General features: G+C 40.5%; 6 protein-coding genes across 6 annotated transcripts; 4 read left to right on the forward strand and 2 right to left on the reverse strand. All coding sequences in view use genetic code 12, as the record gives it.

The window, feature by feature from the left end:
- Positions 1-953: 953 nt before the first annotated feature.
- RJT20DRAFT_131613 (putative aminopeptidase) lies at positions 954-2,800 on the forward strand. Its single transcript, XM_064918046.1, has one exon. It carries the CDS (start codon positions 1,407-1,409, stop codon positions 2,658-2,660), a length of 1,254 nt encoding a protein of 417 aa, XP_064772191.1. The 5' UTR covers positions 954-1,406; the 3' UTR covers positions 2,661-2,800.
- RIM1 (Rim1p) lies at positions 2,801-3,517 on the reverse strand. The gene has a single exon (XM_064918047.1). The coding sequence runs from the start codon at positions 3,308-3,310 to the stop codon at positions 2,900-2,902; it is 411 nt and encodes a 136-aa protein (XP_064772192.1). The 5' UTR covers positions 3,311-3,517; the 3' UTR covers positions 2,801-2,899.
- Positions 3,518-4,476: 959 nt separating this feature from the next.
- On the reverse strand, positions 4,477-5,421 carry RJT20DRAFT_65730 (uncharacterized protein). Its single transcript, XM_064921146.1, has one exon. It carries the CDS (start codon positions 5,322-5,324, stop codon positions 4,587-4,589), a length of 738 nt encoding a protein of 245 aa, XP_064772193.1. The 5' UTR covers positions 5,325-5,421; the 3' UTR covers positions 4,477-4,586.
- A 1,497-nt stretch (positions 5,422-6,918) lies between these two features.
- On the forward strand, positions 6,919-7,488 carry AUT7 (ubiquitin-like protein; the record flags this gene model as incomplete). The annotated part of the gene is made up of 2 exons (XM_064915616.1): positions 6,919-6,952; positions 7,103-7,488. The coding sequence occupies 2 exons, from the start codon at positions 6,919-6,921 to the stop codon at positions 7,486-7,488; spliced, it is 420 nt and encodes a 139-aa protein (XP_064772194.1).
- A 2,334-nt stretch (positions 7,489-9,822) lies between these two features.
- PGA26 (Pga26p) lies at positions 9,823-10,236 on the forward strand (the record flags this gene model as incomplete). Its single annotated transcript, XM_064920028.1, has 1 exon — positions 9,823-10,236. One exon carries the CDS (start codon positions 9,823-9,825, stop codon positions 10,234-10,236), a length of 414 nt encoding a protein of 137 aa, XP_064772195.1.
- Positions 10,237-12,515: 2,279 nt separating this feature from the next.
- RJT20DRAFT_131623 (uncharacterized protein) lies at positions 12,516-18,645 on the forward strand. Its single transcript, XM_064918048.1, has one exon. The coding sequence runs from the start codon at positions 12,751-12,753 to the stop codon at positions 18,403-18,405; it is 5,655 nt and encodes a 1,884-aa protein (XP_064772196.1). The 5' UTR covers positions 12,516-12,750; the 3' UTR covers positions 18,406-18,645.
- Positions 18,646-18,808: the final 163 nt, after the last annotated feature.

The following is an 18,808-nucleotide window of genomic DNA, read 5'->3' on the forward strand; positions in this document are numbered from 1 at the left end:
GGCCATAATGCCATAGTGAGCAGCCAAAAAAGGTTCCAGAAGCGAATTCTCGTTACTGTATTTTTGCAGCTAAACGAGTTGGTTAGTGCCATGACATTTGGTTCAAAAGTGGAAGCAAATTGCAAAGATGGGTTGCTTTTTGCAAGATAAAGGAGGTAGTTAAATCTACAATGATGCCCAGTTCGACGAATCAAGAGAGAATCCTTTCATCGATACTTATCTACATGTTGATATGGCCAAGTAGTGACTTCATCATTCTCATTGTGACTGCGAAAAGGATATCTTTGCAGTACTATCCATGAAGCAGCCATCCATGTAAGAATGAATTTGCTAGGAGAGCATACAAGCACGTCTCTAATTATACATATCGAATGATACATTTATATACATACATATATAAAGTTCTTTTTTTAGTAATCAGTTATCAGTAAAGAAAAGAGAGCTGCTCAATTTTCGTTTTCATGACGAATTAATTCACAATCAGAGATGGCAAAAGACTCAGTACCCACATGGGAGTCTAGCAAGCTCTCCTAGAGCTCAAAACGCTATCATCTTTTATTTCATGTATGTGACACTCTGATACGGTCCGTTTCAGTTCCTTATCAGTCTGCCTGCTATACCTCTAAAGGAACACTCCTATCAAAAGTGAGACATTAGTAGTTCACTACTGTCGTCCACTCACAATTATTTTATCCTTGATATTCACTCCAGTTTCTCTAACTTCTATCATCTCAATCCCAGTATCTGTATTCTTCAATATTGAATACCTTTCAAAAGTGTCTCTGTTTCTTCACTAATATGTCTCACTAAAGTCTCACTGAAGTCTTACTAAAGTCTCACTACGGTCCCACTCTCTACAGTCTCACTGAGTCTTCACACTCTACAGTCTCATCTCACCACTTAAACTCTCACTACACTCTACTCACTTCCACCCAATAAATACACTCCTACTTCTCTTTAAAACCTACGAGAAATAGACTCTTAGGAGATCTCCTAAAAGAAGAACAAAACTACTTCTCTTCAGTCGCCACCACCCTGGCCATGCGGCTCGAATGCCGTCACTAAAAACTTCCCTTTTCGCTACAATTTTGCCTCCTTTAGTCTTCTTCTTTTGTGGAGTACCGTACCGAGCGGCCCATTCCGCCGTCGTACTGTTTGTCTCAGTTCTTACATTGTCACAATTCTCAGCGTCTCAGTGTCTCAGTGCCCCACACAGTCAATGTCTCACAGTCTCAGTAGTAGCATTTTGTTAGAGCGTCTATCATTGCTTTTGTCATAGGATTCTCTATTCTCTTTATTGTTTCTTCTTCTCTTCTCTTCTTCTCTTCTTCTCTTCGTCTCTTCTTCTATTCTCCTCTCTCCTGCTTAGTCTTTACCTTCACCAATTGCTACAACACTAACTCACCATGAAATTCGCTATCGTGCTAGCTACAACTCTAGCTTACTCAGCGGCTTTACCAGCTTTCCTCCCCGAATGGCTCTCGCAACCATTCTCCATGAACATCGCTGCTCAACTCGGCAACGAACCAAGATTGATAAAACTCGGCCCAGAGGAATACAAAATCGTCACCGAGTCCCAGAAATTGAAGTTGAGACGGTCCAATATCGGTTTCATCGACGTTACCAAGCAAATCTCCGTTGATGACGCCGTCGCTCAAGGACTCATCGGTAAGCCGCCTTCGGACTCTCTCTACAGAAACATCGTTACCTTCGGCTCCAAGCAAATCCACACTCTTAAGGATAAAATACCCACTTACAACTACCCAACCGCTACCAGCTTCAACAAGGAGGTCAATGCCTTAATCGAGAAGATTAACACCGACTCAATGTTCCAAAACTTGAGCAAGTTCACCTCGTTCTACACTAGATACTATAAATCTCAAACCGGGTACGAAAGTGCTACTTGGTTACACGAGCAAATCTCGGCTCTTGTAGAACCAGTTAAGGATAAGGTCACTATCACAAAGGTGCACCATGAAGGGTGGGACCAGTTCTCAATTGTGGTTTCCATTCCAGGTAAAGTTGCCGATAAGGTGGTAGTTGGTGCCCACCAGGACTCAATTAACCTTTTGTTCCCTAATTTGATGAAGGCACCAGGTGCCGATGACGACGGATCGGGAACAGTGACCATTTTGGAGGTTTTAAGGCTTATTATCGGGGATTATTCCACTGAAGCGTTCAAACCTCATAACACCTTGGAATTCCACTTCTACTCCGCAGAAGAAGGTGGATTGTTGGGCTCAGTTGATGTCTTCTCCAACTACTCAAGAAACGGAGAAACTGTCGTAGGAATGTTACAGCAAGATATGACGGGTTACACCGCTGGAACAATTGATGCTGGTATTGAGCCACACATTGGTTTGATTACTGACTACACCAGTGTCAACTTGAACAACTTCTTGAAGTTGTTGGTCAACACCTACAATGCTATTCCATACCATGAGTCGTCATGTGGATACGCTTGCTCTGACCATGCTTCTGCCCTTGAGAACGGATATCCAGCTGCTTTCCTCATTGAGGCCGAGATGAAGTATACCAGTAAGTATATCCATTCTGTGATGGACACCATCGACAGAATCGACTGGGACCATGTCAAAGAGCACGTCAAGTTGACAATTGCTTATGCCTACGAGTTGGCCTCGGCCAAGCACTTACATTAAACAGTTTTGGTAAATAGAGATGAAGATATAGTCCGTTTCTTGTAGGAAAATGCACAAAAGTAACGTTTTATGAGGTACATAGTATAATCCGATTGATATTGGACACATATATATTATAAAATTTAGATAATAAAACAAGTAAAATACCGAAGCAATTGTAGAACTAGCAATAGAGGTAACTTATGTACTGAGAAGTGAAGAGAGAAACATTCATAAACCGGTGGCGTGGAGCCATCTGCTTAAGCTTCCTCGGTAACTTCTTCAGCAGCTGGGGTCTTCTTGGCGTATCTGACAACGTCAAAGTGTCTCTGCTTCAAGCTGGTCAAAGTGTACTTTGTTTCCGAGCTTTCGTCGGCAACAACACGTTGTCTGGCATCGGCGTCAACCACCAATTGCACACCAGGTTTCAAGAACTTCTCAAAAGCCAAGATTTGCTTCTCGTCAAACACGGACACGTTGAACCAGTCGGTGGTCTTTCCATCTTCATCGGCTGGAGAGTATCTGTCCACAGCGAGGGAGTAGTTGATGAACTTGACTCCATCCTTTGTTTCTCTGAAGTTGACGTTTCCGACGGTACCCAAAATCTGGATTCTTGCGTAGGAAGGTCTGACGAACGACGACGAGAATGAACGAATACTGCTTCTCAACATTTTTGGGGTTGGTGTTTGCGGGGAGGGAGATGTGAATCTGGTTCTGTATAAGTGTAGAATGTCAATTGACGAAAATAACGCTAATTATACGGCAATTGGTATCTATTACTACAAAGGAAATAGTGCTAGCAAAGAATAAAACGCTCTTTTGTCTGGAAATTTCCTGTTTTGTTGCATAACATCAACTATGAAACAATTAATTTGTACGCGTACTGTGTGGAGAGTGTGTGTGTAGAGAGTGTGTGTTAAGCGTGTTAAGTGTGTAAATAGAGTGAGAGTGAGAGTGAGAATGAGAGTGAGAGTGAGAATGAGAGTGAGAGTGAGAATGAGAGTGAGAGTGAGAATGAGAGTGAGAGTGAGAGAGACTAATAAAGAGACAAAGAGACAAAAAGAGAGACGTAAAAAGAGAGGAGAGCGAGGAGAAGAGGAGAGACAGAGATGTAAGCAGAGACAGACACAGACAGAGAAGACACAGAGACGGAGACAGAAGTTATTGAGTGGCAACTATGGTTAGTACACGACCTTGGGTGGGTTGCAGAGGCTGCAAAAGTACGATATCGTAGGTGAGTATGTTTACTTGTGATCACTTGGTCAACTTGTATTGTATATATACTATCTTTATCGTATTTATTCTTAACGTGCTATTGAAAGCGTAGGGTATAAGGACATAGTAAAAATCTAGTGGCTGCAGTGTATACTATGGGGCAGGCTGTAAGGGCATGGCGAGAAATGGAATGGTTGAATCGAACAGTAAGTAATAATACAATGTTATAGTAATACATATGTGTGCAATTGTAATGAGATCGTAATGCAATTGTAAAGGGAGTAGTAATTGTCTAGTGGCATAGTAAAAGGGATTAGTGCAATAGTGTAATGTAATAGTGTAATGTAGTGTGGTAGTAGTGTAATAGTAGCTCTAATGAATTTGTGAACAAAGGTTGATGTTCTGCTGCAAATTTTGTGTCATTTTGGAGAATGCTGATAGATGGTATCGTGGAATGATAGCGGATGTTGGATTGGCAAAATGGAAAGTCCATAGACGTAAGTATAGGCATGTGGATTGATCATTTTGAAGTCTCTTGCAATTATATAGCGGCAATAGTAGTGGCATCTTGGACACCCAGAAATTATATAGAACAACCTTCTTAAAACTTCTCCTTGTCTCTGTTGATCAAACAACGAAACAGCAAATGTGTAATCCAATAATAAGGATCTTACTTATAAACCGTAAATTGTGACACTTATCATGGCTCTCTATCTCCTCCTTCTCTGTCTTTTATTCTACCACATCAGGAAAGAAACTTCTCAATATCACTGGGTTCAGAATCGTCTGTTCGTAGTCATGCTCACCACCGTATAGACTGCGTGGTTGTGGATCAGAGAGACAGCTATCACGGCTGCTTGGCAGTAGATACCCATTGAGATGCTGCTCTCCAAGAAAATCACCACTGTCTCCATTAATTGTAACTTGAACCGCATTTTCAGCAGATTTTGATGCATTGCCATTAAGTTGCAGACTCTCATCATGAATCGTTCCTCTTGAATGCTGCAAAACACCACTGTCAACCTCATATCCATTGGTGACTTTTTCCACAGAATGATATTGACGGAATACTTCTTGATACCCTAAATTATTCCCTGGCTCATCAGTACTACCGCCATTTTTGTATTGAGAGCTTTTTAACTGGTGAATGGCTTCTTGAATAGTCGCCTTAATCATTTCATCATCACACACAAATCGGTTAGCTGCAAACAGCTCTATGCCCGACTGAATAAGCTCTTCATACTCTGAATCAATTGACTCGTCCTCGTCATTTTCTTCCATTTCAAACAACTCTTCTGGCCTTACCAAACCACAATAGAGACAAGAAGGGTCTTCTGTTGCAAATCCAGAAACTCGTTCTGCTTGCAAAAGCGGTATGAGCTCTTCTAAAGGAAAATGGTCAAGCATATAGGAATGAAAGGGGCATACAACCCTAACTCTTTTCCTTAAGTCCTTCAGACAATAATCCATTGTTGTTGTTGATTATACTAATCCAAGCATTTCATAACCATCTATCTTAATCCTATTTAGACGCCATACTCAATGCTGCAAAATGCAAGCGCCAGAGTTTTTGGCTTATCGTAGCGCTACCAAGCGAAACAAAGAAATGAAGGTTGCATCACGTGCATGACATAATCACATATTAGAATTCTCCAATACACACTGACAGGAAGGACTAGCGTGAACAGCAAGAGCAAGGTCAATGGAACCTCCGAGGAACAACCGGTGCCTCCACTTGGAAGCATAAAGAGTGTGAAAGTGGTACACTGTACTACAAGTATGAAGGATCACGATCCCGGAGTGATCCTATCACTGCATGTTCCATTGCACTAAGTCTACATTGGAGTCTACATTGCTTAATACACAGAACAACGCGCTGAGTTGGGAGGGTATGCTTGTTTGCTTTGCGTTGTTGAAACACATGGCGTGCCAGAAATGGAACTGCTATTGATAAACGAGGTAAGCAATTCAAAACAAAAGTTGAAACACTCCATGTGCTATATTCAACAGCTTTTATGAGTAATCAGTAAAGCGGTAAGAAGTAAGGTGGTAAGTAGTAAAGTGGTGAAGTAGTAAAGTGGTAAAACGTACACAACGTCTATTCCTCTACAGACCAACATGAATCCCATTTGTGGTGATTTTGATTGACTCACTTGATAACTCACTCCACAAAGTGTTATTTCTGCAGCACACTCTCACTAACTCTCAGTATTTATCTCTCTCCAAACTCGCACTCTCCGTTCTCTCGCTATCGCAAGCAGCAATTGCGTATACACTTCCGTACACTTGTCACGTCTCATGTATCACTACTCAGATCTCATACCCAACTACTATGATCACACGCTACTCTTAGGCATATAGCACTCTTCTCACAACTTCCCTACGATATCTCTACGATATCTCTACGATATCTCTACGATATCTCTACGATATCACTTATCACACTTTCTCAAACATCACACCCACTTCTCACACCCACTTCTACCACACACTTCCCACAGGGACACACCCTTCACTAATGTTCCTACTCTCTCTCTCTCACACACACACACACACACACAGACACAATCTCTCCCTCACTCCCGCGTCATGTGCACACCAGCAAAACTAATCATTCATTCGCACTGCGATAAGATAACCCAAACAGAAAATATAAAACGGGTTCTCCTTGTTTTTTACATGACACTCTTCTGGTACCACGATAGGACGAGTACTAGAAATACACAGTATTGCATCACCAATCCATCATAAAACGTACGTACACTCGGGAGCGAAGCATGGAATCGGCTCAATTGCGGGTTTTCCTGGAGAGTCGGGCTCGAATAGCCGCCATAACAGTCATTGCCACAGTCTCCATAGATAAGATTGCCACTGGACTGTAAAGCATTAACAAGGTGCTATTAGGGAGAAAATGGGATATAAGGGCAATGGGTACGATTTCCAAGCATGAATACATTGAAATTGTGCTGTTTGATTTAATCTTCGGATTCTTTGACTCGTGGAATTGCCTCCGGGGTGTTGTTTACACCTTTTGATTCAGATTACTAACTTCAAGTTATAGACAATGAGATCCCAATTTAAAGACGAGCACCCATTTGGTATGTATTATTGATACAATTAAGGCGAATGATTACTATTATAAGCCATTATAGTCATTGATGGCATAAAACATCAAAAAACAATCAACCTTGTTATTGTTTGAGTCATTTGACACATTCTCATCTAGACCATCTACTAACACCGACTAGAAAAAAGACAGGCCGAGGCCACAAGAATCGCTCAAAGATTCAAGGACAGAGTTCCAGTCATTTGTGAGAAGGTTGAGAACTCTGACATACCTGAGATCGACAAGAGAAAGTACTTGGTTCCAGTCGATCTCTCTATTGGACAGTTCGTATATGTCATCAGAAAGAGAATCAAGTTGCCACAAGAGAAGGCCATCTTCATCTTCGTCAATGATATTTTACCACCAACTGCGTCATTGATCAGCACAATTTATGAGGAGCACAAAGACGAAGACGGATTCTTGTACGTGTTGTATTCCGGTGAGAACACCTTTGGTGAGAAGCAACAATTAGATTTGTCATCCATAGACTTCAATGACTTGAGCGACTTAGACTTGCCCGAGTACTAGTTGCGTTCTCTGTTGGAGAATGTCGAATGTAATGGAGAAAACTGACAGAAAAGTACAGGTAAAGGCCCCATCCATTTTGGGAGTAGAGCTGTTGTTTTCTCCATTTTGTTATATTTATTTCATTTGAATTTGGTGAAGTTTTCTTGGTGTAGGTTTTCTTCTAAGATAAGATCTACAGTGGAGCAGACTGCATTTTTATGTTTGTTGTACATATCTTGTGATATGTTAATGGTTAGTTTACACGCGCTGTGGAGTCCGGTGTCGATATGAAAGATTACTGCTTACGTTTTTATTTTTATTTCTTAGTTCTATTCTAGTCGATTGGCTGCTTAGTGAGTCATGTGGCATGTCCACAGACGTTACTTGTTCGTTTGGATTACAGTTTGAAGTTGCTCTTGACGAGTTCCAGAGAGCTACGTTTGTATGTGCGCTCTATAGCTGAAGTTATAAATGAAGGTCATGTCAAGGGAATTGTAGAAGTGCGTTTACGAGGAGGGCTTTAGAGAACCCCTTTAGGATTTATAGTAAAAGACACACTCTATTCGTCTAGGTCTGACGGCGTGAAAGAGACCCACTTTAGTCGAGTTCGCACACTGGGAGTATGGCTCATATAGTCATACCACCATCGAATTTGAAGACAATCGCTCTAACAAGCCTAAATGTATCCCAGAACGGCGGTGTGAGGAGCCCCAAGTCTGTATAGAATAACGCAGCCACTGACACTACCAGAAGCATTCAAGGATTTACATTGATCTTGAACAGGTTCTACTGTATATAGCAGAACTCGTATACAGCTTCTAGGGTCTCCCTCCCTGTAATGAGTAACGGTGGTGCCAGATTTATATGGCAATTAGAGAGGATAGGACACCAATGCCGCAAATCCGACTGAATGTGCTGCTCTAAATGTATGAAACCAACCACAATTTAAATCCTTAAATCTAGACCTCAAGGCAGACTAAGGACTAAGAGCTAAGTCGGTGCGATTTTAGTTCACACGTCTTGGCTAGACCTATTGGCAAACAACAAGATGGCCATTAAGCCCGATGCAGATATTGTTGGTGCCGTTGGTAGGTAAGGGTTATCGCATGGCCGTTGCTTTAGCAAAGAGGAGTCTGGCCCCTAGTGCCTTACCTTTGTCCCTGGTGCTTAGCGCAATTTTGTAATGGGCTGCTTGCAATAATAATGCTTGTCATAATGGAACCTAGCCTCTCTGGGGTAGATGAAAAATTCGTAGTTTCCACAGCTACAAATTACAGTTGGTCAGAGTATCCTGCACCATCGGTAAAATTTTATGAGTTTCTGTCGTCTGTTGGTTCATTTGTTGGCAAGGCATCAACCCCCAAGAGGTAAAACCGAATATGCACAGGGGAATTGAGCTGCCATTGTGAAAGATTTTTTACGGCACGGCATTGTAATGTATTAACGAGAAAATACCTGGTGCACCAACTTAGTTTACTGCTTTAAGGAATATTGACCTTGGGCTTAATACCAGCGACACCAACCGCTTCCAGGGTTTTGCGGCTCCCTTTTTTTCACCGTCCAAACCTCATCTCCATTTGTCGTGGAGGGGTTCGACGACGGTGATTACATAACAAAATGTACAAAACAAAGGTTGGACACTACATGTTTGTTTATACTTTGCGAAGCACGTCGCTGCCTCTGGCCTTCAAATCCCTAATTTCATGCGACTCCCTTCATTTCGTCCTGTCCGTTCCAAACGTTGGTCAGATCCATCCTTGATGGATTATTACGACTCCATGTAAACCCGTCGTGCGCATACCGGCAAATTTTGCCTAACAAACACAAATTGGTAACATATTTTTCCTTTCGTACGCCAGTAATTTAACTCGCATACAGTAGAAACCCTAAAAATTGTCCGGTTATGAGCATGTGACCTTCCCCATTAGGAAAGTTTATTTCCCGGTTGTATGTATACAGACTACATACAGAACTTGGTCAAGACTTTGTTGTCTAATTGATACGATTTAGGCTACGGTGATGACTGCATAAATGCAACCATAGTCAGAAAATATTGTTTTTATTGAGTTTTGGAGCCATTCTGATCTCACAGCCAGACGGATCAGCATTATAGGGAAAGGGTCAATATAAAAATTTTGCCATACATATATTACCGACAGTTCATGCGGTAACTGAACGCCCTTCTCCGCCGCAAGATCAGAATCGAAGACGATGAGACACCGGATGGTGGGAAATGACAAGGTTATATAAATAAAGGGGTTTCCAATTGGTGCTGCAACAGCACTGGTAATGGTAGATTCTTGCTCTTCAGTTCACTTTCCTTAACTAACTCTATACACTCATTTACTTTTAACTATGCAATTCTCTTCTGTCTTAGCCGCCTCCGCTTTAGCTGCCACTGCTGCTGCTCAATTCTCTAACTCCACTATCATTGAGTTGACCAACACTACCATCACCACCGACGTCACCGTCACCGGTTTCACCACTTACTGTCCTATGCCAACTCAGTTTGTCGTCGTCACCTGTAACGAGAGCAAGTGTCAACCAAAGACCATCAGTGTCAGTGCTCCAACCACTGTTACTATTGACAGTGCTGTTGTTGCAACCACCTTCACTGCCACTGGTACAACCACTGAGACTAGAACTTGTACTGAATGCAAGGCTGCTCCAACCGGTAACGGTACTGTTGCTTCCTTCCACGGTGCTGGTGCCAGAAACGCTGTCGGAGCCTTGGCTGGTTTCGCTGCTATTGCCGCTGCTTTGATCTAAGAGATAGTATTATGAACTTCTGAATTCTTGGGGCGTTCTTTATTTTTTCGACTTGTCACCTATAATACAACTCCCATACGCTTCTGCGTATGATGGTGCACAACTTATGATACCCTTTTAAGTACCGTTTCGCTTTTCCATGATTTCAACTTCGTCGGGGCTCTTTAACTAGATGTCTTACTAAAAATTGGGATGGAATGTTTGCACATTTCGGGTTTTCTTCGCCCTCCTCCCACCCATCTTCAATAGATGCCGCTCCTTTCTGCACTAAACACATATAGATATTTAATAATACAAATTTCAGGATCTTCATAACCTCCTATAATTATTATTAATGTAGACCACATATTGCATCAACATGATTTAGATCATATCGTGTGCGTTCCAAAGAGCCCGTACATAAAAAATCTAATTGCAAAAAACGGTAATTTCGCAGGCTGAAAAAAATACGAGATTTGACAAGATCCAGAACCACGACTTGTCAAGACAACGGGACCAGAGCTCGGTTGCTGGGAGTCAAGAGGAGGGTCGATGCATGAGAGAATAATGGGTTGGAGAGTAGAGAGTTGGGTAAGTTAGAGGGGAAAGAAAGTTGAAGAAGACCTTTATTTTATTGGACTTGGACTTGTGTATAGGTACTGTAATTTGGAGTGAATGAATGAAGATATGGGAAGTGAGTGTTTAAATTCACCTGACTTATATTGTAAGCTAAAGGGAACATGAAGGACAATTATGGAGATTTACTGGATGAGATTTAAGAAGACTGTATTGCGATAATACCCTTTTGGCAGTTCTTTCTGGATTTGTAGAGATAATAAGTCTTCATTCTTTACGACCTTCCTCTTTGCTGAAAGACTCAAGACTATTGAACAGATTGCATGTACCAAGAAAAGTCAAGTTGATGACATGGTCTGCAGTATGACACATGGTACGACATATGTCCATAGCGCTGAGTACATGTAATACGTTATCAAAACCTCACAAATAGTGTATAGAATACATAAACCAGAATGGGTCTTGAGTTTTCAATGTTCTATTTTTAGGGCTTATATTCTCAAAGACCACATTCCCCAGATATATTGGTGGTCTATGGAATTTGCATTGTTTTAAAAAGCACAGGAGACAGAGACTCTACGGATGTGGGAGGGGAGTGAAGAGGAGGAAAGAATGAAACAAAAGTACCGTGAAAAGTGATTATGATAAGGGGTGTCGTCGCCATTTTTAAATGTACATTACGGTGTCCAGTGCAATTTGTAGCACAAGTGGAATTTTGCAAGAGAAGGAAGAGATAGCAGCTAAGATGAAGCTTCTGAATACCCAGAGATTGGAATTGGCAAGAATATTTAGACCCAGCAATTACAGAAAGTCTGTTATCACAGCGTTGTCCTTTGCTTTGGAGGTATAAGACGTGAAAAATTGCATCCTAACAAGGTTTTTCAAATGCCATCAAACCCCATATTATGAAATCTCATAGTATGATAAGACGATATCTTCTTCTTCCACCAAACACAACTGTAAACTCTCTCTACAAGCTCTAGGAATAGGAACCAAAGAAGAGTAAATATTAGTCACTCCGACATTTCTTCTTCAATAACGGGTTCCTTGAGAACCAGAACTAACTAAGTCATTGTCACACCACTCCCATATTATTGTGTGCTTGGGGGACATCACCAGAACCATATAAGTAACATTCTTCCTTCCTGAAAAATAAAGAAAGACAGACTATATTCCATCAATATCACTATGACGTTACATTAAATCACTTACTAACGTATTTTCTGGTTACGATTGTCTTTCTTCTTTCGTTTTCATTTTCATTTTCTTTCAATCGCCGCTAACATTCAATCTCGTTGGGATGGAACTTCTTCCTCTGTAATGCTCCTATGACCAAACCTCCTCCTCATACATTCCATTACTCTTGGTCAAAGCTGTCTCGTTACAATACTAACAATACTGACTAGCCTTAAGCAATACTAACAATACTAACAATACTAACAATATTAACAATTCTAACCAACAACACTAACAACACTAACAACACTAACAACACTAACAACACTAACAACACTAACAACATTAACCAATACCAATAACCCTACCCTTCCACTATCAACCAACGTACATCTCTTCGTACTGCATAACCTCACCGTTCATATCCCATTGTCTCTCTTCCTCTTACTTCCTCTTCCTCTTCCTCTTCCTCACCACCTCTCTCATCTTCTCATTCCCTCACTTAACACACTCCGTTCCTCACTCTCATCCTGTTCCTGTCGCTATTCTTTACTGCTTCCTTCGGTTTCCTTCCTTTGTTCTTCCATCTCCATATTATCAATTAAGAAAAACGCTACCAAACGGGTTGAAGCATTTTTCAAATCGGCACCACAAGAACCTAAAAAGTCATTCTTTCCTCTTTCATAATTGGAACTATTCTCTTTCTTCCAAAGCTCCAGTAACGCTTCCACGAGAGTACGAGCTGCCCATATCTCTTCGTTCTCACCTCCGTCTGGCGTTACCATGTCGTTTTTTACGGACGAGTCGGAGACCTCTAGGTTTCCTCAGTCGTCCCGGTTCTTTTCTACCAATGGCTTGCCTGATCTTAGGACTTTCCAGGTTGTCCGAGACAACAAACCGGTTGCGTTCAATGGACAGACCACCAATATCAACTATGTCCCTTTTAGCATGCCCCAGCTGAAGACCAAGGCCAATTTCCCCTTGGACTATTACCATCTCTCCAACAAAATCACCGTGACTGACCTTCCACAAGAAGATGGAATACCAGTTTTTCAACTAGACGAAAACCAGAGCAAAGACCCTATACGATTCATAGAAAGCATTGAGGACGTAGCCAAACCGTACGGGGCGGTGAAAATACGGCTTCCTGAGTCCGAAACCCAGCTTATCAAGTCGAATATTCAGATTAACTCAGATCTTTTCTGGTTTCAAACCAATAAGTTGTTGAATAACCCTTCAAGGAATGAACTCGCAAATAGACTTCAGTTCCATAAGGACTTAATGAACTTCCATTCAAATAATACCACCACAGTCAACCTCCTAAAGGAATCTTCAATTGTCAGTACTGGTAAACAGAATTCTTCAACCACATCACCAGCCCCCAAGAAAACTAGTCATAATAGCAATTCGTTGAGTAACCTACTTAATTCTCCATCGCTTGCTCCGATGGACTCGCCTGTAGTGGGAACAGAATCTACAGAATCTACTCCTCCACAGGACTCTCTGGCAGCAGCAGTCGATCATAAAGAGTTGATAACGAATGCTATTCTTAACAGTGCCAAATTGTCCCAGGAGATTAATGGTAGCACAGAAAAAGATGCAAGTACCACCTCTCATGAAAATGTAGCTAACGGATCCAAGAAGAAACAAACCAACGCTGCTTCTCCTCATAAATTACCCATGATAGACAAACGTCCCTTGGATTTGTACAAACTCTTCAAGTCAGTAATAATAAGAGGCGGTTTTGTCGAGGTGATAAATAAGAAGCTATGGGCTCAGATAGGGCGAGAATTGGGATATAGAGGGAAGATTATGACGTCGTTGAGTAGTTCGTTGAAATCATCATATCAACGAATTTTATACCCCTACGAATTGTACTTGCGTTCAGTGAAGCCAGAAGTTCTACAGAGAAGCGCAAAGGAAGCCAAAAATGGAAATGGTACGGTGATAAATGACAACGGCTCTTCAAAAAAGCGTAAATATAATGCTCCGCTCATTCTAGGTTCTTCCAAGGATTTCAAACGTTCGATAAAGAGTAAAGTAGCCAAAGGATTCCTTGTCAATTCACCTCACCTTGTGGATCCGAAACAACCTAGTACCTTCACAACAAGACCAGACGAAGAGATCAAAAAACGTAACAAGAGAGCGCCTGAAATCATATATTCCCCTATATCACCACAAACACAGCTTAATCACGCCATCAAAGCAATGTTGGAGAACCCAACCACATACCAAGATGACTCAAGTTTGAAGTTTAATGGTAAGTTTTCTTCTATATACTCGTTGCGACAATTTATGGAGAAGGATCTCAAGTTCCAGGAGTTCATCATTCAGAACAATAATTCATGCTTCAATAAGGTCTCTTCTGGCACTTCCTCAAACAATTTCTTTCATTTTTATGACCAGCCAAGCAATGCTCCAATCCCAGATCGCACAGTCATCAAGTATGATAAGTTTGAAGAGTTATTTTGGAAATATGTGAGCAATAGTCACATCGACAGCGTTTTACAAGATGGTCTAGAGTTGGAGAGTGGAGAGGATATACCACATTTAATCAATGGATCAGGATTCGTGAAAATAGGAGATGATTTATTCAACTATAAGAACAGTTTGCATAATATTAGTGTTAATTATTCAACCAACAAAATAATCAGCTCAGCTAATAACAAGGTCATAAACGCATTCACTTCATCGAGCGCACTTCAATCAGAAGCAGCACAATACAATGGCCATGAATACATATCATATATGTTCTCAGCAGCCATGCACCCTTGGAATTTGCACAATTTACCGTTCCTTCCAAACTCTTTGTTTGGGGCTCTATCTGAGAGTGATTTGAACAACCTGGAATTGCCCAATTCACGCTTGAATATAGGAATGACATTCAGTACAGAAAACTGGAGATGTGAAGATCATTTCACTAGCTTGATCAACTTTCAATTTTTCGGAGCATACAAGCGGTGGCTTTTCATTCCAGAACTGGATTTTGAGAAGTTTGAAAAGTTACTCTTGGAAGTAAATGAAGAGAACAAGGATAGAGTCCACACTAATAACCAGAAGTGGGATATGGAAGAATTAGCTCCCTTCTTGGGAAGCGATGAAAATGATTATGAGACTTTATCGAATTCATTGGAGAACATGATTAATGCTACTCCGGAGGTCAGATTGGCACATAGTAATGCCAGTTTTCAGAAGTTGATTAACAAAAGAACGAAGACTTTTAAATTCAATCAGGACTTTTTGATTACACCAGAGCTATTGAGAGAAAGAGGTATTACATTTTCTACGACTATACAGAAGCCTGGCGAGTTTATTGTCAAGCTTCCAAAGACTTACGCTTGTACTATTTCCTTCGGGTTAAACTTAAGTGAAGAGGTTAATTTTGCAACTAAGAACTGGTTGAACTACTCATTAGAAGCAGAAAAATGGTTGTCCTCTCAGTCCATCATTCCTAACTTTCTGACCTTTAAATTATTGACAAACTTGATCCAGCTTTATGACTCAGGAAAGAATATTGGTTTTAATTCAGACGTATACTCAAAAATTGGCTACTTTTATAATCAATTTTATCAGGAAGAATTGGAATTGCGAGCTCAAATCAGAAAATTAAAAATCAAGGAAGTATTGATTGACGAAAAGATTTTCAATGAAGTTGATTTGGTATCAGACGATGATTTAGTGTCCACATTTCCATCTAGAGTTATATTGATTGAACCGAAGTCAAAGCAAAGAATGATATTATCGTTAAAGGGGTTTTTAGACCATCATGAGACAAGAACTATCGCCGTGGAAGACTTCAATGTGGAGTTGCACATGTTATACTCGGACGAGAAGCTTAAAAGTTTCTCGAAAATTTTGAGCAACTACTCCATTGATTATGAATCTTGGATGACTAATTACGAAGGACTTATGGAAGAGAACTCTGAGGTTTCATTGAAAACTTATAGAACTTTGTTGGGTGAAGGCGAAAGGATTCTTTCCGCCATTACATCATCGAATTGCATGATAAGCCAACCCATCGAGAGAAACTATGATGATACACAAAAGTTAAATACATTCAAGAACTACATTGAAAATCTCAGGCTGTTCATCTCCAGCTCCAACCAATTCATAGAGGAGTGCCAAAATCTATTGGCTATCAAACACCAACAGCGTATCAGAAATGGAAATGACTTCCAAAGGGTGAACGGGTTAAGCGATTTAGTAGGCCTTATTGAGAGGATACCAACTCTAAATTTCTCGTGTACTGAGATTGACCAAATTCTTGAACTCAAGACTGAAATTGAGAACTTTGACAAAGCAAGTAGATCATTGTTAACAAAAAAGAGCAGATCTCTTCAAGAATTTGATGACTTAATCAACCTCGGAGAGAGTTTTGGTATCGATATTCCTTCGTTGAGATTTATAACCAGAATAAGAGATAGACTTAAGTGGATCAAGCTCTATAAGTTGATTGAAAAGGGAGTTGATCCTTTCTCTGATAAGAAAGAGGTATTCTCACTAAGCGACTTAAGGAGTTTTTTTGAAGAAGGTATTAGTATTTTGTCAACGGAAGATATATCGATGATCGAAGATATAGAGAAGATTTTGAGAAGTAGTGAAAGCTTCGACAAGGAGATTGGTGAGTTTATTAAGGTTGAATACGTTGAAAACATTGACTTGACAAAATTGAACAGCATTGTTGACAGGTTCAGGACTGAAAAATTATTTATTGGCGTCGACAATTACAATGATGTTTCCAAACTTCATATTCATACTAGCCTCATCGCCCAGTTCAAGAAGTTCAAAAGCGAGAATGAAAGATGGACCTACGGAGATGTCAGACAATTACAAAATTCAATAAACGAGGCTGGATTGAAGTTCGACCTCTCTATACTAATCAATGAGTTATTTAAAGTGGAAGCCTGGATTTTCGGAATATGGGAAGAACTTAGAAACACCAAAGTGATTACAACTTTGAGTAAGGATATTGACTTAGAGCACCTCAACCCAAGATTAACCTTGAATTCTCGATTGGTTGAAAAATTGTACCAGCTTCTTTATAAATCTGATTTTAGTTTTTCGGACGATGATGTCTACGAGAATTCCTCATCGTATATTGCGAATTTCAGTACAAATGATGATAGCGAGAATGCTAAGTTTTATTGCATTTGTAGGGAGTATGAATATGGCACCATGATTGAATGTGATAAATGCAATGAATGGTATCATTTTCAATGTGTTAACGAAGAGGAATCCACTAATGACTCTGAGGATGACAGCTACACTTGCCCGATGTGCAGACTTATAGAATCAGAAAAGAACGAAGATGAATTCTTGAGATCTCAGCTCACTTTCTCCAGAGCTTTGGAAATCAAAAACGAAGCAGATAATTTTAAGGTCTACCCAAGTCAGGAAAGCAAAGTATTAAACGAAGTTTGCGATACTGTTAGAAAATATCGGGAGTCCTTCTTGCAGCGTATTGAGAAGACGAAAGCAAGTAGTGATAGCCTTGAATCTAAGATTGACTTCTTGAGATTCATATTGAGGAAGCTCTATTGCAGTGGAGTCTTAATAGATGATTTACTTCAAACAACTTTGGAGTTACTCAGAACGTATGTGGTTGAAAGAGATATCATCTTGAGAGCTAAAATGGAAGAGGAAGCGAAGAATGCGGCAATTAAAATCCTGAAGGAGCCAGAATCTACTTTAGACTCTCAAGATAAAGAGCCACTACAACCTAGTACCAATGGTGAGAAGAAGGAGCATAACGGCACTTATTCGAATTCCGACGCAATGGTTGTTGATTCAGAGAGACACAAACCCATCGAAAGTCATATCGAAGAAAGTAGTGGAATGGAAGTTGATTACGAAGAGAACACTGTATCACGTATAGTAGCAGCATCTAAACCAGCTGACGTTGAAGAGGAAGAGAACACAGTGGAAAATTTAGAGGATGGTGATTCAGAGAAATCCCAAACAACAGGTGTATATGCCGCTAATGTCGTGACAACACAGACAGATGCAGTTAGCACTCCAACCAATACAGTAATCGAGAATACTCCAAGAAAGGATTTTAAGGAGGCAGATCCAGAGAACAGTATAGAAGAGTTGAAGGATAATCCTTCAATCGAAGTCGAGGACGAGAAAGGAACACTAGACGAATCGCAAAAAGAGCCCAGAGAAGAGTCAAGAGAAGAGCCCAGACAAGAACCCAACAAAGAGCTCATAGAAAACGAGCCTAAAGAAAGGACTAACGAAGACTTGCAAGAAAAGTTGCAAGTGGCCCCCCAAGAAGCTTCCAAAGAAAATAATGGTGTCAGTTCTGTAGATGAGCATGATGACGAGGATATCAAGCCATCCACTATAACAGAGACATCTGCGATGAGTGCAATTGATCCTGTCACGGCTTCCAATACTGTAAAGCCAGAGGCAGAGAAGATTGCCATTCCATCGTAAATTTCATGAATTTGCATTATTATGATAAACAAAGAAGGTCAGGCATTATACCTGACTTGTAAGGATATGTAGCATATACAATATCATGTAATAGTTATAGTTTTCCTTGTTTGTAGGAGTTTTTGGTTGGATACGTTACATCCAAATAGTTTTTAAATTTCCGAGTTGTTAGAGTTATAGATATTTTATAGGGCTACCCTATTTGTGGACTAACAAGTACATCTCCTACTTCGTTAAAAACACACCACATAAACCATATAATCCATATGTATCTAAATATACATCCTGCATATAGCATTAAGCTGCAAAATTGTTACTTCTACGGGGCACCTAAAACAACGACATCTTCAGTTTATCAAATAGCTTCTACCGATATAGTTTTCACCACTTCCATAGCTGATTT

The sequence above is a fragment of the Scheffersomyces xylosifermentans genome (assembly GCF_036884685.1).
Source record: "Scheffersomyces xylosifermentans strain CBS 12540 chromosome Unknown RJT20scaffold_8, whole genome shotgun sequence".
Classification (NCBI taxonomy): domain Eukaryota; kingdom Fungi; phylum Ascomycota; class Pichiomycetes; order Serinales; family Debaryomycetaceae; genus Scheffersomyces; species Scheffersomyces xylosifermentans.